The 25,843-nt window shown below is 46.6% G+C and overlaps 1 protein-coding gene across 1 annotated transcript in view; it reads right to left on the bottom strand.

The window, feature by feature from the left end:
* Nucleotides 1–25,843, bottom strand: part of met (MET proto-oncogene, receptor tyrosine kinase) — a 104,864-nt gene that overhangs the window by 59,635 nt on the left and 19,386 nt on the right. The window contains exon 3 of the mRNA XM_083655141.1: nucleotides 5,497–5,700. Coding sequence (XP_083511267.1) covers nucleotides 5,497–5,700 — 204 coding nt within the window. The remainder of the gene's footprint in view (nucleotides 1–5,496; nucleotides 5,701–25,843) is intronic.

The following is a 25,843-nucleotide window of genomic DNA, read 5'->3' as shown; positions in this document are numbered from 1 at the left end:
GCCCGGGCCAAACAACGGCCATCTCTCTGGAGGTAATAGCGGTGTGAATGACAGCTTATTGTATTAGAGGGGCAGGGGGGAAGTTTGCCTATAAACACAGCCACTGTGTTCTTCCCACAGCCGCCCGGCCGAAAGGCGCGGGAAACGCTTCCTGAGACAGCAGAATGGAGTCCGTCGGGGAAGCTGTTTCGGGGAAGCTGTTTCTTGTTGTTCCTTGGGAAACTGAAATGGCTCGACGAGTTGACAGCTTCTTTTTATCGTACTAACAATACTAACAAGTCTGTGTGATTGTGTCGTGCTTCAGCTTTCTCGTTAAGCTCGTGAGTTTAAGTACGGGTGGCCGGGGGGTCGTCGGTTCAAACGCCCGGGCCGGCTGTTTGAGATCAAGGCAGGGAAAGTGACAGAGACGCGCTTTCTCTTTCCTTCCTACTATAACTACAGTCACATCCAGGTGCCCTTAGGCAAGGCACTTCACTCCCGACCGCTCCAGAGCTTCCCAGTGGCAATTGGGAACCAGTACGTTAGAAGAGTGTCGTTTTACTGGGCAACTCACCGGTGTGAATGTGAAGCTGGATGTGGCTGTGGCAGCATGTCTGTTCAGTAAATCTCCCCAGGATACAATTTTGTTTTTGGTAAAATATCCCCTCTGACCGTTTTCTCTCCCTCAGCACCACAACTCTTCCAGTCTAGACAGTGTTTCACCTTCTCACTCTTCACCTCTGCATCATCTACACAGTGTTTCACCTTCTCACTCTTCACCTCTGCATCATCTACACAGTGTTTCACCTTCTCACTCTTCACCTCTGCATCATCTACACAGTGTTTCACCTTCTCACTCTTCACCTCTGCATCATCTACACAGTGTTTCATCTTCTCACTCTTCACCTCTGCATCATCTACACAGTGTTTCATCTTCTCACTCTTCACCTCTGCATCTACACAGTGTTTCACCTTCTCACTCTTCACCTCTGCATCATCTACACAGTGTTTCACCTTCTCACTCTTCACCTCTGCATCATCTACACAGTGTTTCACCTTCTCACTCTTCACCTCTGCATCTACACAGTGTTTCATCTTCTCACTCTTCACCTCTGCATCATCTACACAGTGTTTCATCTTCTCACTCTTCACCTCTGCATCTACACAGTGTTTCACCTTCTCACTCTTCACCTCTGCATCATCTACACAGTGTTTCATCTTCTCACTCTTCACCTCTGCATCTACACAGTGTTTCACCTTCTCACTCTTCACCTCTGCATCATCTACACAGTGTTTCATCTTCTCACTCTTCACCTCTGCATCATCTACACAGTGTTTCATCTTCTCACTCTTCACCTCTGCATCATCTACACAGTGTTTCATCTTCTCACTCTTCACCTCTGCATCATCTACACAGTGTTTCACCTTCTCACTCTTCACCTCTGCATCATCTACACAGTGTTTCACCTTCTCACTCTTCACCTCTGCATCATCTACACAGTGTTTCACCTTCTCACTCTTCACCTCTGCATCATCTACACAGTGTTTCACCTTCTCACTCTTCACCTCTGCATCATCTACACAGTGTTTCATCTTCTCACTCTTCACCTCTGCATCATCTACACAGTGTTTCACCTTCTCACTCTTCACCTCTGCATCATCTACACAGTGTTTCACCTTCTCACTCTTCACCTCTGCATCATCTACACAGTGTTTCATCTTCTCACTCTTCACCTCTGCATCATCTACACAGTGTTTCACCTTCTCACTCTTCACCTCTGCATCATCTACACAGTGTTTCATCTTCTCACTCTTCACCTCTGCATCATCTACACAGTGTTTCATCTTCTCACTCTTCACCTCTGCATCATCTACACAGTGTTTCATCTTCTCACTCTTCACCTCTGCATCATCTACACAGTGTTTCACCTTCTCACTCTTCACCTCTGCATCATCTTCTCACTCTTCACCTCTGCATGTCCTCTGGTTCCTTCTCATCATGTTTTTTCGATTATCTTCCCTGGTTGGTCTCTATATCTGCCTCCTCCTCTCTCTTTTGGTCTCTCGCTCTCCTGGTTTCTGCTTCTCTTGTCTCTAAATTAAACACAATTCAATTAAAATCTTCACTGTCATGACAGGACAAACCTACGTTTCCACTTTCCACAGCAATATAATATCAGTTCAGAGAGCGTTAATATCATTAACCGATGAATCAGAATCAGAATATATGAATTCAATTCAAATCAACAAATGTTCCCCAACTCTTCCACTCCCTTCTCTGTCTCTCTCCTTCTCCCTCTTTCCTTCTCTCTTTCCCTCTCTCTTTCTCTCTCTCCTCTCTCTGTCTCTCCTTCTCTCTCTCCCGCTCTCCTTCTCGCTCTCTCTCTCCTTCTCGCTCTCTCTCTCCTTCCAGTGAGGCCCCCTTCGCCCTCTCTCTCAGGACAGCTGGTCTCCTGCTCAGACCTTCTCAACCCCCCCGGCTCTGAAACAATGAACCTCGGCCAATTCAGCCGACCACAAAAAACAAAAACCAAATAGACGGGGGGATGATGGTAGAAAAACACACGGCAACAGCTGCACGGGCCGCTCCGCTCGGCGAGGAGAAAATACCGTGTGAGGGAACGTGTCATCGAAGCCCGCTATTCACCATTAACGTGCCGTTCGGCTTGTAAGCCCCCCCCCCCCCCCCCCCCCCTCATCCCTGACCCCCACCCCCCATTTTTCCGTGCAGCTGTCGGCCCTTTTTTCCACGTCTCCCTTTACTTTTTGCTCCACACTTTTTTCTTATTGTGTTTCAAAAACATGCGAGATAACTCGACTTTGGCGTCACGCGTCTCGTTCTGTTTGCCCGTAGCTTCCTCACGCTGCACCACTCCGATGTCCGAGTCCGATGTGCACACGTTACTCGCTGCACTGCGCTCTACAGCTGCAACCATTGCATGCGTGCGGTTACAGTAGTGTATAGGCAAATGGGGACAAAATAACTGAAACACCACATGAAGAAGGGCTACAACTTTGAAGTAACTACAGTGAATCACAATTACAAAGGCAGCTACACAGAAACTCAATTGAAAGCAGAAAGGCACTCTGAGAGCGCAGACCTCCGCCAAGGCCTATAGTCCGGTCTGCTAGGATATTATGCAAATTTGTGAGCCAGATCAGATCCACTTCAAAAATTTAATGGGTTCTTTGCTTGGATCACGGCCATTTTCCTTCATTTTGATGTCAAGTACAAACCTGTAATGTTTCGTGACTGCATCGAACAAAATCTTTTCACAGACAGACAGACAGACATATGGAGACATAAAGTTTCACGTGGCAAAGTACTCAAATTGGTTTCTATGGTAGTTCCCGCTACCGTCTCCAGGACCACAGATCGCGCTCGATTTCTAGTGATTTAAAACCTCACAAACCTAAGTCTTCTGATGAGCGAGTCAGCTGGGACAACCCAGGTTCTGACCGGCCTGTGGCTGAAAGCTCACAGGTTTGATTCCTTCTTGCAGAAGCCCAATATGTTCGTCAACAACAGTTAATGTATCACATTAAACTGTCCTTCAGGAAGATACTGAGCTACCTACTTAGTTAGTTAGTTAGTTAGTTATCCCCTTGGGGAAATTCATCCTCTGCATTTGACCCATCCTCTACTAGGAACCTTCCTAGAACTAGGAGCAGTGGGCAGCCACTGTGCAGCGCCCGGGGACCAACTCCAGTTATTTTGCCAGTACCTTGGTCAGGAGCACTGACAGGAGTATTAACCCTAACATACATGTCTTTCTTGATGGTGGGAGGAAACCGGAGCACCCGGAGAAAACCCACACGGACACGGGGAGAACATGCAAACTCCACACAGAAAGGACCTGGGACGGACCGGGGTTCGAACCCGGGACCTTCTTGCTGTGAGGCAACAGTGTTAACCACTGAGCCACCGTGCCGTCCTTTATATGAATGAATGACTGAGCGATACTGAGGAAGGTACTGAGCTACCTATATGACTGAATGTAAATGCCAGAGCGATACTACAAGCCTCAATCCTTGTCCCACCTAAGTTACCCCACAACTGAATCCCCTCAGACTAAAGAAGCAGGCCACGTATGAGACAAAGAGCAGAGAAGGTGGAATCCACTGTTGGTTTGTGCATTGATAGGCAAACCGGGCTGTGTTTGCTCAGATGGCAGACTGGAACGTGGGCTTTTTGGAAGCTCACTGAGCAACAGGTCAAAGTGGCCAGCGCTTGTGCAAACAGGAAGGCCCTGGCGCTCGCTCGCTCGCGGCTTCCCAGAACCTGCTCCTGACAGAAGCACCTGTGCCTGCGTCCTCTGTGCCTGCCTTCTCTCGGTGTCGGCCTCCTCTGTGCCTGTGCTGGCCGTTTCAGCGCTCGCGTACCGACATCCTGCTCCATTTACATACACAATGAGAGCGGGAAACCGCACTGGCCGCAGCCGGCTCGAGTGGGCTGTGTTTATGCCTAGCTGCTGCTATTTTCCATGCAAATGAAGCCGTCTTAGTTCCTGTCAGTCAAAGATGTTTACCATCGGCAAGGGAAGAGAAGATTCCCACACACTGTCCTTTACTTGCAATCAGGTTTCTGTCTTTACACCTTCGTCAGGTAAAACTGAGAACAAAGTGACATCATAGACAGATATAGCCTAACACTCCTCAGATTAGGCCAATCAGGGACCATGAGCTGACAGGCAATCAGTGAAAAATGAATAAAAAGCTTGCACACTGCAAGGGCTCCTAGTTTGTGTTTTTTATTTCAAACACCCCAAAAAAATGTGACGTTTCGAGCAAAGCTCTTCATCAGACAGGCAATCAGTCCCACAGTCTGTATGCACTTGACAAATTAGAGGGCTCAACCCATCCCCCAAAAAGGACCTATGATGGCAACTACATAAATTAGTGTAGAAGTAATATAAAGTTTAAAAATCAATTAGCTCATGGTCCCTGATTGGCCTCATGTGAGGAGTGTAGGCTATATCTGTCTGTGACATCACTTTATTCTCAGTTTTACCTGATGGAGGTCTAAGGACCGAAACATATCAAATAAAAGTGGATTACAAGTAAAGGACAGTGTGCAGGAATCTTCTCTTCCCTTGCCTACAGTATGGACATCTCGTCCTACACACCTGTCTACAAGAAACTGAAGGTGTCCATAATACGGCGTTCAAGACACCTCAGAACTCGGGGGAAAAAATTAGCTCCGACTGAATTGAACGGTTGTCGAGGTCGGAATTACATGTCGGAAATTCAGGTATCATTTCAGAGCTCCGGTTTGTCCGAGTTGACGTCATCAAAGTCTTTGTCGACCTAATTTGAGGGGTAATTATGCAATGTGTTTATATTTCGTTATGATTATAGCAATATGTTTAAACCACAGCTATTTTACAAATGGCACAATTAGCTAGCTGCGTATGTTTTTTTTTAACCCCGAGTTGAAAAGAGCATGAACGCAATGCTGTTCTAAGTCGGAAATTTCTTGAAGGTGCATTAGCCTCTAAAAGAGCCCGACCTCTTTACCTGTATGTGGCGTCCGTCGGCGGTGCCCAGGTAGGCCACGGTGCGGCCGCGGACAGAGGCCACGGTGATGGAGGTGACCAAGGTGTTGGTCAGCTCCTTGTGCCAGTACTCCAGCCGTTGGACGAACTGGGTGACCTCCAGGCGGTACTCGCCCTCCTTCCCCTCGCGGGTGCCCTCGTGCAGGCCGCAGTCGTCCGATGAACTCTGCAGAGGAATCACAGACATCGGTGTGAGAAAATTCTGCATACTCTTAACACAATAAACTGATACCGACTGAGTGGTCCTTGCTGTAGTTCACTCACTGCAAAAAAAAAAGCCCAATTAGTCTCTCTGTCTTCAAAACTTTTTCTTATCAAGAGAACAAAACAGAGCAATTATGCCATATATTATTCCATTAATTTTCTAGAAATGAGTCAGTATCAGTCAATATCAATATAAGGCAGATCACTGCACTACATCTACACAAATGACACTTAATTCTACAAAATTCTTGAAACAATGTGATTTGCATTGGAAGTAAGTACTGGCAGATTTGTTTTTGTTTTTTACGTCCGCCAAGGAGGACATGTTTTCGGTGTCGTTTGTCTGTCTGTTAGCAGGGTTACAGAAAAACTACTGGGCTGATTTTCATGAAATTTGGTGGAAGGGTGAAGCAGCATGGGACAAGGAGGAAGAACCCATTATTACATTTGGGAGAGGATCCGAGTGGACTTCTTGATCTAGTAGTTATCATGGTGATGTGATGAGATACAACCCCGACTGTCAGCATCACCAAAGTGCCTATCTTCACAGTGAGGAACGCCCTCAGGTTTCGTCAAAGTCGTGAACTTGCGTAAGAATAAAAACCAGGAGAAAGGAGAGATTGCTGATGACCACCAGCATTAGATAAGGCACAGCGAGCCATATTTTCCCGGGAATTATCAGCGAGATTGGAACACTTTGTCCAAACAGATTGCTTTGCTGAAACCACAGGTTATATAATATCATGTCGGACTATCTTCTTTCATATCTGGCCCAATGGGGGAGGGTTAAGAGCCAAACCTCCTAAGCCCCCCTTAGCTACTCTTTCATCAGGCCCTGCTCGTAATGGAGGGCTGGGTAGCTGTGGTCTGCTCGTACCTCCAGGGCAAACACACTCTGCTCAATAGAGGCTGGTGGATGGCAGGAATTCATGGGAAACAGTGAGGAGCGCTCAACATTTGCGCTAGTGTGCATTCCACGAATACTCCCTCCTTCTTTCCTCATTTTCACTCTCTCAACCTTGGCAATCCCTCTATCTCTCTCTCTCTCGCCACCTAGGGCTGGGCAATATATCAATATTATATCGATATCGTGATATCAGACTAGATATCGTCTCCGATTTTGGATATCATAATATGGCATAAGTGTTGTCTTTTCCTGGTTTTAAAGGCTGCATTACAGTAAAGTGGTGTCATTTTCTGAACTTACCAGACTGTTCTAGCTGTTCTATTATTTGCCTTTACCCACTTAGTCATTATACCCACAATACTGATTATTTGTAAAAAATCTCATCCCTACGTCGCAATATCGAGGTATTTGGTCAAGAATATTGTGATACTTGATTTTGTCCATATATCGCTCAGCCCTGAAAGTGCTTGTGACATCTCACATGTGACATTGACTTACAGTACAACTGAACGGGAGCGTACCTATGTTCCCCGGGTCCTATATTCCCCGGGTCCTATGTTCCCCGTTTTTGTGGGACCGGGGAACATAGAACCCTTCCTAACCTCCCCCAGACCCTAACCCAAAACCTAACCTCTCCCACCCCTCACGCCTAAACCTAAGGTCGGCATTGCGGGTGGTCGGCATAGCGGATAGACACCCCAAATGTTACGGAGAGTGTTAAAAACGGGGAACATAGGACCCGGGGAACATAGGGATGACCCCCAACTGAACATTTAGCCCACTTCATAGAAAATACTGAGATATAGATTGTGTGTATCGCCACTCAGCCTAAAAATACAGATGTTTGCTCCACATGACCCAGCCCTATCTCCACCACCCTCCTCTTCCTCTGCTTCCTTGTCCTCTCCTGAGTTTGGAGCAGAAATCTGTGGACCTGCATTGGCTTTCTCAGGCTTGCTTTGGTTTCCAAGCGGCCCGTCGGCGAGCCGTGCAGACTGTTGAGTCTGGAGCCTCTGGAGCATACAGTGAAGCTACAGACTGTGGCCAAAGCTGGATGCAGGCCCCCCTCTATCAGTCCTCCCCCCCCTCTCTCTCTCTCTCTGGCTCTTTGTGTTTAGTCACGGCCTTCTGTCCCAGCCTCAGGTTTCATTAATTATTGATGGCGGCAGGCCTCTTGTGCCTCTTGAGGTCCTTGACCTGGTCGCTTGACCGGGACAGAGCTTTCTGTTGTTTTCGCAGCTTCACTGGCCGATGACCTCTTCACTGGAGTCACGAGGAGGAGGAGGAGGAGGAGGAGGAGGAGGGGAACAGGTACACTGTAGTAGGGTGATGATGACGATTGGTGAAACTCGCACTCAAACCCTACCCAAAGTGCTTGGTAATGCTATGAGTGGATATAACTTTAGCATGGGAATCAAACCCCTAACCCTGGCAGTGTTTTCGCCTTGCTCTACTGTACGTAACATCTGCTGTGGCTAATTAATTACAGTAATGTGACCTACAGGGCTATTCGGTGAACTTCCCTTGTTGCATGAAAGGAAGTTTTTTACGAAAGCACTTACAGAACCCCGCTGCCCTCCTACCTAAGGTACTGACTGGGTCATAAGGCCACCTTTGCCTTTGTGGTGAGTGTGAAACATGCCGCATCGTTTGTTTAGCACACATCTGAAAGGAGAGCTTTGAAGACGAGGAGAACAATGGAGGATAATAAATCAGTTGATTTTTTTTTCTTCTCGGTTGCAGAGTCGAGACGCACAGGACCGCACAAAGAGGAAAGCCCACGGGGGTGGGGGTGGGGGGGGGGGGGACAGAGAGAGAGAGAGAGAGAGACAGAGAGACCTGGCTAGTCGACAAACACAAGCGCAACTTCAAAGCTGAACATTAGCGCAACAAATTGCAGCAACAAACCTCGGTTTAGATAGAAAGGCCTCAGTTACACATGGCTCCTCCAAGGCCAGATAGAGAAACAATGGTTAAGGCCAATGGGAAGGGAAATGTGGAGAAAATGGAGGAGCTGGCGAAAACTTTTAATGCCAAATGTGCAGCTGCGATGTCCTGCAGCCAGATGATCTGTCCTGAACTTGTTTGGGGGTCGAAGAGGAGCGGCAGTGCAAACCGGACGAGGGATGACAGCTTGTGTCTGAATTCCATTTGGAATTGGATGAAGGTACGAACACGTACGATGTGCGAGTGGAAGAGATAGGGTCTGAACGTCTTCTCTTCATTTGACGTGAAGGATAGGCTGCCTATGTGTGAGCGTGCGCGTGCGCGTGTACGTCTACGTCTACGATGTCTACTTCTAGGCAGAAACCCAGGCCAAAGTATGATCCATCATAACTCCTTCTGTCTGCACTTTGAGGACAGGAGGAGAGCTAACACCATATGAGAAACATGGCAATCTGCCAAAACTCTGGGCCCTTCTCAAAGCTACTGAGCAGATAGAGACGTCATCACACTGCAGAGATGATGGCACGCGGCTCAGAAAACAGCCTCTGGACTGATTATTTTCATAGTCAACAAACAGGACTGTTTGGAGTGTTTGTAGAAGTGGAGCAGGCCGACGGGAGGGAGAAGCGGAAAAGGTCTTGGAGGCATTCCTCTGCCTCTGAGAAGAAGGTGTTCCTGAGGATCAAGGGAGACCAGATTGGACAGTGAAGGAGTGTTTTGACAAGCTTCGTTTGAAGCTTCGCGGCTATTATGCTTGGCTTTTCTTGGGTTTCACAGGACATCACACTGACACTGCCACGGAGCCAAGCAGTTTCCTAAGGACAGGGTGTTCACCTCTCTCCTATGTAACCTTGAAATCATTCTTGTAATGGATGTATCTCTACTTAGACATGTACAGTATGTACTACTATATGCCTCATACATGTTACAGTATAATGAGGAACATTGTCTATAGAAAAGACACTCTCGTGGAGCTGTCCATTTTGTACGCTATATCCTCTTTGCAGAACCTGGATAAGGACTCACAAGGTGTGGCTATGTGTCATGCGACTTACGTCATCCTATCATGTGCCTTTTACCTACATGTATATACGAGGGATCAGCCGAGCAGCATTTTGGTAAACAAACCACGTCCCTGGGTGGCAACGGTAATGGAACCCTATGGAGCCTGAGTTTGAGCGTCTGACTCTAGCCGGCTGATCGTGTTCACAATTTAAAAACTGCGACAGTTCACACAACTTTAACATGAAATGCATATACTGTACATCAAACTCTTGAGCTAATTCTGCTCTCACTCAGAATGTCAAAATATAAGCGATGTGATGTATACTTTTTTAGATATTAACGTTTGTTTGGCACAACTCATACTAGTTAACTGCCGCGGGGTTATGCATTTTTGGGTGGCAGTGACGTCACGCTGATTCGTCCTATAAGAGGTTCTGATATTGGATTATACGACATTGATGAAGATGAAGATGTTTGTCTACTATTGCACATTTTTCCGAGCAGATCCCTGGTTTGAAAATACTGGGCCTCCTCCTCAGTCTTTCTGATTGCAAGTAGTGCGTGAGTTCCTTGTCTTTTCTTATGAAGTTAATTGGAACCTATTCACCTGCTGCTAATCACACTAAAGGACTAACCATGGGTTCCCTGATTACTTACTTAATTCAGGCATGCACCTGTAATTTTTTTGTTGTTGTTGTCATGTTTAATGCAAATCATTCACATCTCTCTTATCTTTTTTGGTGGACGTATGGTACAGGCAAGTGTTCCCCATGTTCTACAACTTTCAAGGGATTTTTTATGAATGTGTTTTTCCGCCGTAAAACAGGCACCGTGGGGCACACAGGCGAGATATTGTACACCTTTTGCCCCACACTTAACCAGCAGCCATTGTCCCCAACACAACGGTGTGGCGATAGGGTTTCTCTCTAGCTTCAGTGCTGTGGAGCTGTGGAGCTGCGGGGCCCGTGGCGGGAGGTGAAAGGTGATCCGCGTGGCCTAATGTGGCTTTCAGACTCTGGCTGTGACCCGCAGGCCCTGCCTCAATAGACCCTCTAATGCCCCGAATTATCAACTGGGGACTGGGTTACCGGCGGGGGAGAAGGTCTGGAGGCAAACATACTGTACAAAAAGTGACACGGTCTGGTGAAATCGCACAAATAAAAAGATGTTTAATACTTGTTTATTTCTTTCATATTATGCACGTTTAAGATGTTGAAGAATGCAATCAAAATAACAAGTTTTAGGATCACTAAATACGTATAATTTGTTAGCAAACTAAATTTGCTCAGGGCAAACCAAACTTGTTCACCAACTTTGAGGGCGATATTCTCTGAATGTTGCTTTTAGGAGTACAAACATTCAAATAAGCATAATTATCTTGAACTATTTTCAGATTTCAATGTCTGACAGATCATTTGAAAGCTCACAATCTGCACCTTCATAAAAAAGAAGAAGAAAAATGACCTTGGCCTACTTGTTGTTACCTAAAACAGCAGTCCCTGTTGTACACTGAGAGAGTTGTTGATGCGTGGAGGAAAAAGACACTCTCGCTAATGTACAAAAATACACAGAGCGTAGCGAAGGCTCAGGCTGAGTTAGCGGGCTCACACACACACACACACACACACACACACACATGCACAGACGCAGAGTGAGTGTCACTGCTGGCTGCTCAGCTGGCCCCGTCACTAGAATAACACGACCTTTGACCCTCCGATCGCCCGCGCAACTGTCCGCTCCACACAGCGGAGAGGCTGGGTTGTCATCGGGGTGTGTGGAAATGCATGTTTTACAGAAAGTGAAATGCAGAGGAATGCGGAGTGCACATATGGCTATGTGTGTGTGCGTGTGTGTGTGTGTGTGTGTGTGTGTGTGTGTGTGTGTGTGTGTGTGTGGGCGGGGAAGGGGGGACTGGACGGAATTGTATCCAAGTCACTTGCATATTTTCAGGTGTTTACTGTCATTTTTATACAGAGTTCCCAACTGAAAGCTACCTAAGTGACATAAATTCATAGATATTTCAGAAGCTAGGTATCACATTTCATATCTATACACATTTAAGCATAAAATGTGAAGTTATGAACTTAGCCACAAACAAGAAGTGGGAAGCCTTAAATCCCACTTTAACTGTATGTAGTGAATCAGTTTTGGCTGATAAATGGAAAAATAAGAGCTTTGAGTACATAGTGTGCACTTCTTAAAAGCATCTGTGACATTGTGAAAAGGTACAGGAAGGGGCAATAAAGGGTTAATATCAAGTATATGAATACAATGATGTGTCATACACTAAAGTGTCTGGAAGTGGGATATGAATTTTGAATCTTAGAAATAGGTGTGCTGCCTATCATCCATTTGCAGGGACTGGAAGAAAATCTGTTAAGGTAAAAGTGATCTTAAACTTAAAAAAGACAGATTGTTAATTTATGAGAAACTTCAGCAAAAGCAGTACAGGATGAAATATGTTGGTGTATGATTTTCTCTCTGTCATACGCTGTCCGGAATTGGATACCCTGGGCGCTATATGTTGTTGTGGTAATGTCAGGACACGCATTATCCCACCTGGACTCAGGCTGCACGTTACTCTGCAACCTGACCCCGTATAGCTGTAATGACTGTGGTGTGTGCGTGTGCATGTGTGTGGATGTGTGTGGATGTGTGTGTATAGCTGCATGGTATCACACACAGTCAAATGACATAGTGACAGTAAGGCGAGGTTAGGTGCCCCGGGTGCAGCTGGCCTCACCCTGCGCCTGCGGGTGCCCCTTAGACGCCCCGGGTGCAGCTGGCCTCGCCCTGCTGGACTGCAGCTTTGGTTATAATGGGCCCCTGAGGTGGGCACGGCCACAAGCAGACAACAGCCTCGCACATAAACAGGTCCGCACGAACCCAGGGACAATGATACGAAGAGCGTTTGCTCAAATAAAGAGGTCTTCTACTGAAAAAAGCACTGCTACAAAATGATTAGCATTCAAATTAAACCGAATGATGGGAAAGGGTTAGTATGTGTGCATATGTGACAGGGACTGTTGTTTTGTTGGGTAACAAGTAGGTCAAGGTCAAAGTCATTTTTCAGTCTTTTACATTATGAAAGTGAATATTGTAAGCTTTCAAATGATGTGTCACACATTGAAATCTGAAAATAGTTGGAGAAGATATCCTGATTTGGATTTTCCTACTCCAACATTCAGAGAAAATAGCCCTGAAAGTTGGTGAACAAGCTTGGTTTGCCCCGAGCAAGCTTAGTTTGCTAAGTATTTGGTGATACCTAAAACTTGTGTAATATGAAAAGAAAAAGAAATCCACAAAAAACAACCTTTTATCTTGATTGGTGTGATTTCATGGTTGCCTACTTGCTACTCCTTTCACCAGAGCGTGTCACGTATTAGATTTGAACCTTGAGCCATGTAACCTTTTCAAAATGGATACTGTTGAGGAAATGAAGTCTTCACAGTCACCTTGATGTTCTCCTTGCGCTCGTTGTGAGTGTCTCGGTTCAGTGGAGAAGAAAAGTGGAGGTTTCTAAAAGCACCGGGGGCCTTCACTTAAAACTCCACTGTGTAAGCTTTGCAGTTTGGTGCCACCTGTGGCCATGAGTGGTAACTGTTTAATGGTTACATTTGTTGACACAGGTCAACATACAGGCTCCACCTGGGCCCTTCTTGAACTAACATCTTTCTCCCTCTTATTCTAAAAAAATAATCAAACTAATGCTACTTATTCCTTCTCAAACTACTTTCTACAAGTGCTCTCTATTCCTTCAAAAAGTCTTTGCTGTCATAGACTGTGTTGCATAGTTGATTTCTCTACTGTTGACAAAATGTGATATTGTAAATTGCTTTGGATAAAAGCTAAATGACAATGTAATTTAATGTAAACTAAGGAAATATCTTCAAGCCAGCTAACATGCCGTTTTCTCATTTGTGTAGCAAACATTTATCATAATATAAAGTGGTCACAAACTGCATCTAGACAGTGGCGAACCGGGCCTATCAGAACCGGGCCTTCTATAACGTAAACCACCCACCCCCACCAACCCCCACACGCACGCACGCACACACACACACACACGCACACACACACACACACACACACACACACACACACACACACACACACACACACAGGCAATAAACCCAAATGTACAAACCCCCATTCATTTGGATGAATCTGTGAATATTTATAATGTCAGATATGATTTTGTCCAGAATTCCGTAACTGTCCATAACTGTATTGTAGGTAGAGAGATAACACTGAAACTAGGATCAAAATAGTCATTGGCCTACTACGCGCTCTAACTGTGTGAACTTCTTGTAAATGAAATAACGGTGAAGTTGAACAATCCCTCAATTTGTCTGGGGACCCCCTGCACCTCCCTCAGGGACCCCCTGGTGGTCCCTGGGCCCCGTGTTGAGAAGCACTGGCCTAGCTGACCTTTAAGACTCTCCCTCCCCCTCCTTCCTCCGCCTCCTCTTGTATTGAAATGTGCCTCGTCACCCAGCCATTCTCCTGGTCCCCTTCAATTCTTCTCTCCCCTAATCACCTTCCTCTCTCTTTTCCCTCTTCCCTTCACACCTCCCCCCCCGTCCCCCCGTCCCCCCCCCCCACACACACAGGACTACGTGGTTCATTTGAGCAGTTAAAGCCATCCATCATCAGCTGTTCGTGGCTCTCGTAAGTTCTCCCACAGAGGAACAATGCAGCTCTCAGCCTCTCTCAGCACCACTAAATCACCTCAACCGTATGCAACCTGGACCGGGTGAAGGATGAGCCTGCATCCCGCGCATCGCAGACTAAAATATCATCTTTGAGGAGGATGATTTCTCATCGTAACTTGACATGGCCACTTTTTTCTTGCATGTATCAACATCACTTCCCCCCCCCTCTTGTTTTGGGAGGTCGGGGATTTATGCGATTCAAAACAAGGGGAAGAAGAGAGATGGACCGCTGAGCCCCGGTGATTCGGGGCCAACAGACATTATTTCTGCCGCCGCGTCTGAGAAGTGCTTTGATTCCACCGTGTCCTGAACGCTCAAAGCACATTCTTCACATGAGGTTGCCAGTGCTGCCCTGCAAATCCAGGTTTGGGTCAGACTGACACAAAGTTACAGTATGCAGTCAGATCAAAGGGCCATAGAGAGGTCAACCCCTTAACACATTCTTACATTCACAGATATACAGAGGTGAGGTATGAAGCTAGAAGACTTTTTATGTGGAAAGTTCCCCTCCCCCCGCCCCAAATTCATCCATAATGCCAATTTCCTTGGTATTTTACATGGAATATGGACGGCTTCCCATTGATGGCCGATATCAGGTTACATCGACGCAATTCTGACTTATCCTAGGTGTCCTATATAAGCTCCTGACATATGAGATACATTACACCGTATAAACCCAAGCCTGCGATGCTTGACTTACAGTTTCCACGTTACACATTCAGTAAAAAGCCCCAAACTGGAATTGATACCTTTTCTCACTGACTTTTATTTCTTTATTAATGCACGGATGTGGAGTCACGGGGATATCTGACGTCTGCAGCGCTGCGGCACTGACTCTCAGTCTTCTTATTAATGGTTGCATATACATGTAAAGTTAGTGACCATCAGGGCCACCAAAACACATTGGATTATGGAGGAGGATGATGATGATGATGTCTACATTCCCGCACTGACGATGTCTACAGACATGCAAGGTGCTAACCCCTAACTGCTCGTCAGAAGCAAGTTCAGTGTCTTGCTCAAGGACACTTTGAACATGCAGCACCGGAGGAGTGAGCCTCGAACCGGGAACCTTCCAATTCCCAGACGACAGCTCTACCTCTAGATCCACCTACATTACTTTAGAGCAAGCCCGTTTTCCAGAAGCCAGATCCATCTCCGCTCCTAACCCTAAAGCTGTGTTCACACCGAGATATTTATTTTTCTCTCTGTCGCTCGATTTAACCCTTTGGAATCACTCTGTCGCTGTGTTTAACTCGCTCGTCAACAGGCACAATAATTGACGGACATCTGGGGGCTATAACGTTACGCAATGTCGTGATGTTTGTCCACTACGAGCCACCGTAGTTGTTTACAAGCTAAGCCTAACCGCGTGCTCCTAACGCGAGCTCTATACCGGTAGTACAGACTTCACTTCATGTCAGCTGTCAGCCTGTCAATCAGCTGTCAATGCGGTTTGTTACCACACAATAAACCAGCGGTTTGTTCCAAGCCAGTGTGATCCTTGACTCGCTCTCACACGGCAGCCAATCAGCGTTGAACAGCGAGCGACTGATGCCAGCGAAATTTCGCTCGAGTTGGGATATTTCATCTCGGGCGACGAGCGAATTTTCGCCCTATCACTCTGTCTCTGTCGCTCGGACGCCCGGCGATTTTTCTCCCGGGCGAATATACGCTCAATCGCTCGTTTGCATTGACTTTGTATGTAAACTCGATGCCAGCGAAAAACTTTAATAGGTCGGTGTGAACGCACCTTTGCCAGATCCATAACCCTAACCTAGCCCCTTTAGGGACTTGTGACGTGTTTGTCTCGCTTGCTAGACTCTCCCTCCACAGTTCCTTCCCCAAACGTTAAGTGAGGCGCTGAGAAAAGTCCCAAGCAGCAGCAGAACATGCCGATCCGCTCGTCGTACAAGTGTCACGGAGACATTCCAAAGCCACCTACCAAAGCAGAACTGTTCATTGATCCGCCGGAGTTTGAAAGCTCGATGCTGCTAATAAATAACTCTAATATACCAATCATTCTGTGTTTTGTGCTGTTGCGCCCCCAGCCATAATAGCGCTCCACAGTGCCCCTCTGGTCGGAAAGCACACGGAAAAACACAGAAGAAGACACCTTGTGAAGAGTTCTGCTGTAGGTGGCTTTGGAATGTCTCCGTGACACTTGTACGACGAGCAGATCAGCATGTGCTGCTGCTTGGGAGTTTTCTCAGCGCCTCACTTAACATTTGGGGAAGGAACTGTGGAGGGAGAGTCTAGCAAGCGAGACGAACACGACACAAGTCCTTAAAAAGGCTAACCCTAACCCTAAGCCAGATCCATCTCTGCTCTGAGAGCTGAGCCCGTCTTCCAGAAGCCAGAGCCATCTCCGCTCTGACAGCTGAGTGGAGGCTGCAGAGCGATCAGACATATTTACTGTGGCAACCGGCAGTCCTACATGTGCATTTAATTAGAGGAACACATGAACATAAACAGAGGATAATTTAGTGTCGGGGCTGCTACGCGAAGTTAGCGTCCATCATTTAGTCGCATGACTTTATTAGCATTAGCATTGCCCTCTCCTATTGATTACCACAGTCAGAGGGTGGGCTTCAAAAGGATAGCTGTTCTGCCATGCACCACTGGAACAGCTTCACTGAAAAACCTTAAACGTTAAAAAGTTAATTGAAGGGATGGGCATTTTAAGTAATTTAAATACTTGAGTACTCTCCTTCTATTATGAACGAGTAATCGGGAACCCTGGGGGGGGGTAACTTATGTTAATCCCCCCCCCCCCCCCCGCGCCACGCTTGACGATTAATTTACAATTTATAAAGTTGACGATTAATTTACAATTTATAAAGTCGCTGCGATATGGCTGAGACATAGTCAAGCGAGGCAGACCTCCGCAGATCGCTACAGCCAAGTAGCCTATAGCCTATAATCATCATGTTACATTGTACACTGATAAGTGAGAAACATCCCATGAAATTGACAATGAAAAGCCATTATGCCCTTCAAATTCCGGTGTGTATTCAAATCGGTATCGGCCGATGTTAGTTATTTTTTAACATATCGGCATCGGTCCGATGTTGCAATGTTTTAATATCGGTTATCGGTATCAGCCAAAATGTTCACATTGAGAGGAAACAATGTGGTAAATCTATGATTTATGGGCTTTTCCAAATGTTTTGTTAATAAAGAAATGCATTGCTTTTTCAATTTCAGAATGTTTACATGTGTTTTTCAGTGTATACAACATTTGATTATCATAGAAATGTGTTTTCATACAGATCATATCGACATCGGTAAATATCGGTTATTGACAGCAATGTTAATATTGGTTATCGGTATCGGCCAAAATCTTCATATCGGTGCATCCCTAGTTACAAATCACAGTTTTACCACATGGGTCAAGAAATGTGGTCAAAACACGGCTCAGTGGACTTTCTTCTTCTGTCTCTCTTGCAAAGCGCAGCACGCCCCGGGAGCGACCTACCGTTTGACTGTGCCGCTGCAATGCAGGTTTACTACAGCACAGACACAGAGGCAGGCGACTGAAGGAGTAGAGTAGAGGCTATCACCGATATTGAAAAGTGCAAAACAAATAACGTTAACAGTACCGATCCTGACCCACAAACGTGTGTGTTGAATTCAACTAGCTGGCAGAAAACGGAGAGAATTATACTGGCGGATGATAAGGTTCGATTCGTGTGGGCTGGGCTGTTTTGGAACCTAACAGACAGACAGAAACACGTGGAGTACCCGGACAGCTGAAACGCTACTCGAGTACTGACGTTATGAAGTATTCGCGTAACCGAGTACTCCCGTCCATGGTGCATCCCTAGTTAATTAGGACGTTATGCTGAGAAAGGCAGACATTACATTTGATGCGGGAATATGCACAATTACAGAAGACCGTGAAGTCTTAAAAAGATCTAAACCGACATGTTTCAAAGTTATTCTGCCAAAAGTGTTTTTTCTTCCAGAATTCCTGCTTGCTGGTAGTCTGGAATAATCAATCCCATCCACCGGTGCAGACACTTGGCACAATCTTCACAGTGAAGAATCCACTGCTCCTCGGGCCATCTCACTAGCATTTAGAGCAGGCCGCGCTCACGGCTCTCTCTCTCTCTCTCCGCTCACACTCTCTGGTTCTCATTTCTTGGGGATCTGAGAAGGCGATCGGTATCAGGGAGACAGAATGAAGTGTGGCGGCTTTGCTCCGTACAGCAGCCGCTGAAGAGCAGCCAGATAACCTGGGGTTGTAAACAGCAGCGAGGCAGCTTATCAGCCCAGGGTCAACATAAGGCCTGAACATGCAGTGCCTCCTCCTCTCGGCTCTGTCCTGGATGAGATGAGCTCACTGGCAGGCGTTGTGCTGGCACGGGCCGGCGTGTCCGGACTCCGTACTCCATACCAGAGCGCAGATCAGAGCCAGGCCGCGGGAAATGAGACAAACACCGGCGCACGGTGCCAGCGAGCGTGCACGAGGTGCCAGTGAGCGTGCACGAGGTGCCAGTGAGCGTGCACGAGGTGCCAGTGAAGCGTGCACGAGGTGCCAGCGAGCGTGCACGAGGACAACATTCTTCACAGAGAGAATGCACTTTTATGCTCGGCCGGCGGCCGCATACTCTTTCATATTTGTCTCTCTTTCACCAAGTGTCACAAGAAAGCAAATGTAATAAACGCAACAGCTATGCGTGGAAACAGACCCAGCCAGGAATAACTCAAGGAAATATAAACAGTGCAAAACCTCATCAAAAATGCTCTGAATACAGACTTGGCTTTTATAAAAAGCTTTAAAAAAGTTACTGTAAACTATTTCGATACACTTCGTCGACAGCTTGCAGGTGGCAGCCATTTGTGTGTTTTAGAGCAGGGGTTCTCAACATGGGGTACGGGGACCACAAGGGGTCCTTCAGAGGGTTCTAGGGGGGCCGCAGCAAAAAAATTTTTAATTTTTAACCTTGAATTTACAATAAGTGAAGGCATTTAGAAAATGTAGAAGAATGACTCATATTTTCTCCTGTTGTCTCTCTATCTACAATATAGTCATGGAGTTCAGGACAAAATCACATTTCTAACAATAAAAAAATATTCTCAGATTTGAGTTTGAGAGACAAAATCTCATCAAATGGGGTTGTGTGGCCCTAATGTGGACTAAATCAGGTTCCTGATATGAAGAAGGTTGAGAAGAACCACTGTTTTTAGAGTCTGCGTCCCGGTGCAAATCAAATCTTCTGTCCTCAGAGAGCTGGGCGGCAGGATAACAATGCATCTCTGTCCTACTTCTTCACACTCGTAAAACTCCTGGAAGTTGGCATGTCTCTTCACAGCACCCCCTCCCCCCCACCTCTACCCTGCCGACACACTCACACACACACACACACACACACACACACACACACACACACACACACACACACACACACACACACACACACACACATCAGAGATCTTAAAGGATTGTATCTGAATACTATGTGATTTAGCTGCATCTGTTTGCGCTCTCTCTCACCGAGCCTGCAGGGCCTGGAGCCAGAAATTGTAATGCACAGGACTGGAGAATCTCTGTGTTCTACTACAGTATGTGAGTTCACCACGAGGGCCTGGGCCAGTGTTCTTCTTATGCAGAGTGCAGGCTGGACTGGAGGGTGCACAGTGCACAGTGCAAACCTACAGTAACACTGCTTTCACAAACCCAATGGAAACGAGGAGTCAGAGTTTTGCATTCTTCCAAAATGACAAAACTTTGCTCAGGTTTGTAAATGACAAAGATTAATCCTGTCTTTCTATAAAACTAAAAATAGACACTTCCCCCCCCTTTGTCTTGGCCCCTAACCCAAAATGCTGAAAACCATCCTGGAGTCCATCCGAAGGCCAAATAAGGCTTTTGACCGTAAACTACACGCCGTTCATTTCTGGGAAAGACAGCTCAGTCCTCTCAGGTGTGAGCTTGCCTCTCTTTCTGCTGCAATATGATTCAAGCCAGGACCAGCGATGTGGGCGCAGGATAAGATCAAAGTCCTCAGAGTCTGCCATGTCCTCTTGTGGATTGACTAGATAGCCTCCCTGTTTGTCCTCCTGTGGATTGACTAGATAGCCTCCCCTGTTTGTGGCACATTGTTTGGGAGCAGGTCAGGTGATAACAGCCATAGGAGTGTATGGACAGAGATTTTGGGGGGGGGGTTTCTTCTCTATGCCCCTCCATTACTTAGGTACACATTCAGGCACAATCCTCTGCCTCCATTGTGTGGGGATTACTGGCTGAATGGAGTGGGGGAGTTTAGGCTTCATCTGAGTGTGTCTTGGTGTCCAGTGGCATTTAGTCACATAATGTTGGCTGGTAATCAGTGTGTTCAGGAAGCCTGTTGAAAGGTTCTTAGAGAGCAACACATCACTGGAACCTTCCACATTTTAGGCATCTAGCTGACCAGAGTCTCGCTGTCTTATCCAGAGAGACTTACCCTGAACGAGCAGGTAAGAGTTCAGGGCCTTGCTGAAGCATACCTCAATGGCACACACGGCTGCTGGTGTGTGTGTGTGTGTGTGCGTGTGTGTGTGTGCATGTGTGTGTGTGTGTGTGTGTGTGTGTGTGTGTGTGTGTGTGTGTGTGTGTGTGTGTGCGTGCGTGAACACGTGCGCGTGCGCTATCGTGCCTTTTAGGGATGCACAATGATATCGGCACATCATCTGGATCCGCCTGAAACTAACATTTGTGCCGATATACTGCCAATAAAATGACACTTAAATTATGCTAACGCTAACCTGGGAGAGCATCATCCAAGCCTGCTTAAGTAGGATGAATCTTACAGTTTTGTTTGAAAGAAAATGTTACATAAATAAATAAATAAATAAATAAATAAATAAATAAATAAATAAATAAATAAATGCATGTTTTACCTAGTGGAAGTAATCTTCTTATTTTGCCCAGTGAAAGTGTACATTTTTACAAGCATTGTCTTTATGTCTGCATCTGCCAGTGGACCATCACAATAAGAGGAGGCATAATAATGTGTTCATTCCACTACAGGGGAGACTTGATGTTCTCTGACATTAGGTGGAGAAAAATCTGTGCATATATTGGTATCGGCATCGGCAATCATCCGAAATAGTTGGAAAATATCGGCATATCGGATCTGCAAAAAATCCAATATAGTGCATCCCTAGTGCCTTTTATTAAGCTGTCTCACGCAGGTGAAACTGTGTGACTCGATCCTGGCTCTGTCTGTCTGGCTGAGGGCAAACTGAGCGGAGCGTCCGTCCCAAGACATCTGCAGCGTGCGTGCCTCATGTCATCTAGCCTGCCTGATAAAAGTCAGTTTGCCCTCCCTGATGGATATGAAGCTGCAGACTTCACCTGATGGATATGAAGCTGCAGACTTCCCTGATGGATATGAAGCTGCAGACTTCCCTGATGATGGATATGAAGCTGCAGACTTCCCTGATGATGGATATGAAGCTGCAGACTTCACCTGATGGATATGAAGCTGAAGACTTCCCTGATGGATATGAAGCTGCAGACTCTTCTCTGATGGATATGAAGCTGCAGACTTCCCTGATGATGGATATGAAGCTGCAGACCTCCCTGATGATGGATATGAAGCTGCAGACTTCCCTGATGGATATGAAGCTGCAGACTTCCCTGATGATGGATATGAAGCTGAAGACTTCCCTGATGGATATGAAGCTGCAGACTCTTCTCTGATGGATATGAAGCTGCAGACTTCCCTGGTGGATATGAAGCTGCAGACTTCCCTGATGGATATGAAGCTGCAGACTTCCCTGATGATGGATATGAAGCTGCAGACTTCCCTGATGATGGATATGAAGCTGCAGACTTCCCTGATGGATATGAAGCTGCAGACTCCCCTGATGATGGATATGAAGCTGCAGACTTCCCTGATGATGGATATGAAGCTGCAGACTTCCCTGATGATGGATATGAAGCTGCAGACTTCCCTGATGGATATGAAGCTGCAGACTTCCCTGATGATGGATATGAAGCTGCAGACTTCCCTGATGGATATGAAGCTGCAGACTTCCCTGATGATGGATATGAAGCTGCAGACTTCCCTGATGGATATGAAGCTGCAGACTTCACCTGATGGATATGAAGCTGCAGACTTCCCTGATGGATATGAAGCTGCAGACTTCCCTGATGGATATGAAGCTGCAGACTTCCCTGATGGATATGAAGCTGAAGACTTCCCTGATGGATATGAAGCTGCAGACTCTTCTCTGATGGATATGAAGCTGCAGACTTCCCTGGTGGATATGAAGCTGCAGACTTCCCTGATGATGGATATGAAGCTGCAGACTTCCCTGATGATGGATATGAAGCTGCAGACTTCACCTGATGGATATGAAGCTGAAGACTTCCCTGATGGATATGAAGCTGCAGACTCTTCTCTGATGGATATGAAGCTGCAGACTTCCCTGATGGATATGAAGCTGCAGACTTCCCTGATGGATATGAAGCTGCAGACCTCCCTGATGATGGATATGAAGCTGCAGACTTCCCTGATGGATATGAAGCTGCAGACTCCCCTGATGATGGATATGAAGCTGCAGACTTCCCTGATGATGGATATGAAGCTGCAGACTTCCCTGATGGATATGAAGCTGCAGACTTCCCTGATGGATATGAAGCTGCAGACTTCCCTGATGGATATGAAGCTGCAGACTTCCCTGATGGATATGAAGCTGCAGACTTCCCTGATGGATATGAAGCTGCAGACTTCCCTGGTGGATATGAAGCTGCAGACTTCCCTGATGATGGATATGAAGCTGCAGACCTCCCTGATGATGGATATGAAGCTGCAGACTTCCCTGATGATGGATATGAAGCTGCAGACTTCCCTGATGATGGATATGAAGCTGCAGACTTCCCTGATGATGGATATGAAGCTGCAGACTTCCCTGATGATGGATATGAAGCTGCAGACTTCCCTGATGATGGATATGAAGCTGCAGACTTCCCTGATGATGGATATGAAGCTGCAGACTTCCCTGATGGATATGAAGCTGCAGACTTCCCTGATGGATATGAAGCTGCAGACTTCCCTGATGGATATGAAGCTGCAGACTTCCCTGATGGATATGAAGCTGCAGACTTCCCTGGTGGATATGAAGCTGCAGACTTCCCTGATGATGGATATGAAGCTGCAGACTTCCCTGATGATGGATATGAAGCTGCAGACTTCCCTGATGATGGATATGAAGCTGCAGACTTCCCTGATGGATATGAAGCTGCAGACTTCCCTGATGGATATGAAGCTGCAGACTTCCCTGATGGATATGAAGCTGCAGACTTCCCTGATGGATATGAAGCTGCAGACTTCCCTGGTGGATATGAAGCTGCAGACTTCCCTGATGATGGATATGAAGCTGCAGACTTCCCTGATGGATATGAAGCTGCAGACTTCCCTGATGATGGATATGAAGCTGCAGACTTCCCTGATGATGGATATGAAGCTGCAGACTTCCCTGATGGATATGAAGCTGCAGACTCCCCTGATGATGGATATGAAGCTGCAGACTTCCCTGATGATGGATATGAAGCTGCAGACTTCCCTGATGATGGATATGAAGCTGCAGACTTCCCTGATGATGGATATGAAGCTGCAGACTTCCCTGATGATGGATATGAAGCTGCAGACTTCCCTGATGATGGATATGAAGCTGCAGACTTCCCTGATGATGGATATGAAGCTGCAGACTTCCCTGATGGATATGAAGCTGCAGACTTCCCTGATGGATATGAAGCTGCAGACTTCCCTGATGGATATGAAGCTGCAGACTTCCCTGATGGATATGAAGCTGCAGACTTCCCTGGTGGATATGAAGCTGCAGACTTCCCTGATGATGGATATGAAGCTGCAGACTTCCCTGATGATGGATATGAAGCTGCAGACTTCCCTGATGATGGATATGAAGCTGCAGACTTCCCTGATGGATATGAAGCTGCAGACTTCCCTGATGGATATGAAGCTGCAGACTTCCCTGATGGATATGAAGCTGCAGACTTCCCTGATGGATATGAAGCTGCAGACTTCCCTGATGGATATGAAGCTGCAGACTTCCCTGGTGGATATGAAGCTGCAGACTTCCCTGATGATGGATATGAAGCTGCAGACCTCCCTGATGATGGATATGAAGCTGCAGACTTCCCTGATGATGGATATGAAGCTGCAGACTTCCCTGATGATGGATATGAAGCTGCAGACCTCCCTGATGATGGATATGAAGCTGCAGACTTCCCTGATGATGGATATGAAGCTGCAGACTTCCCTGATGATGGATATGAAGCTGCAGACCTCCCTGATGATGGATATGAAGCTGCAGACTTCCCTGATGATGGATATGAAGCTGCAGACTTCCCTGATGATGGATATGAAGCTGCAGACTTCCCTGATGATGGATATGAAGCTGCAGACTTCCCTGATGGATATGAAGCTGCAGACTTCCCTGATGATGGATATGAAGCTGCAGACTTCCCTGGTGGATATGAAGCTGCAGACTTCCCTGATGATGGATATGAAGCTGCAGACTTCCCTGATGATGGATATGAAGCTGCAGACTTCCCTGATGGATATGAAGCTGCAGACTTCCCTGATGATGGATATGAAGCTGCAGACTTCCCTGATGATGGATATGAAGCTGCAGACTTCCCTGATGGATATGAAGCTGCAGACTTCCCTGATGGATATGAAGCTGCAGACGAGCTCCTGTGTCTGCAGGCCGAGCGGCTGCTGCCGGGGGCCATTTGCTGCTCCAGCGAGCTCTGTGATTACCAGGCCGTTTCAAAGCACCACACACTCCGTCTGCAGTGACAGAGCTTGAAGGATAGAGCCGAGGAAATGAGACGAGCGATCCGGGGTGGAGGTGAGGCCGCCGCTCAGGACTGCGGCTAGAGAGAAGGAGATTGCTTTTGCTCCTTCATTTGGAGTGCGGGGGCCGATAGATAAGCATCCACTCGGCTGGTTTGAGTGGGGAGCAGGATATCACCATGTGGTGAAATAAAGGGTGAGTAGGAGGCATGCTGCTGCTGATTAAGGAATAGCTCTGGGGGGCGCTGACTCATAAGCTCCGCGCAGCAAAGCCACTCCACATTTGACACTAAACAAGTGTATCATGAGTGGCCTCCGGTGCTGTTGGCAAGTGCCTCCGTGGCAGAAAAGGAAAGCATTTAAGAAATCAAACCAGAGACGAGGCAGTGAACAGCCCAAGTATTTAAGGAGGGTGTATGTAATTTGTAAGAGCGTGTCAGAGAAGGAAGCTGACATAATTATGGATGCAACAATTATAGACTTTGATGGTACAATTATAGTCTGAGGGGGAAAGTCACGGTTTCACGATTATTATGCATTCATTTATTTCACAACACGACGGATAATCCACAGCGATCTCGCCCATGTTCTTATGTGTTTACAATACATTCAAACTACTGTTAATAGATTGGTTAACTACATTTCCCGTACACCCTAGGGGGTGATTACGTTTTGTGGTGTGTAACAACTAGGAAGTTTTGTTGTCGAAATAAACGA

The sequence above is a fragment of the Poromitra crassiceps genome, assembly GCF_964638095.1.
Source record: "Poromitra crassiceps genome assembly, chromosome: 18".
Lineage (NCBI taxonomy): Eukaryota > Metazoa > Chordata > Actinopteri > Beryciformes > Melamphaidae > Poromitra > Poromitra crassiceps.
This window is presented reverse-complemented; position numbering and strand designations above follow the sequence as displayed.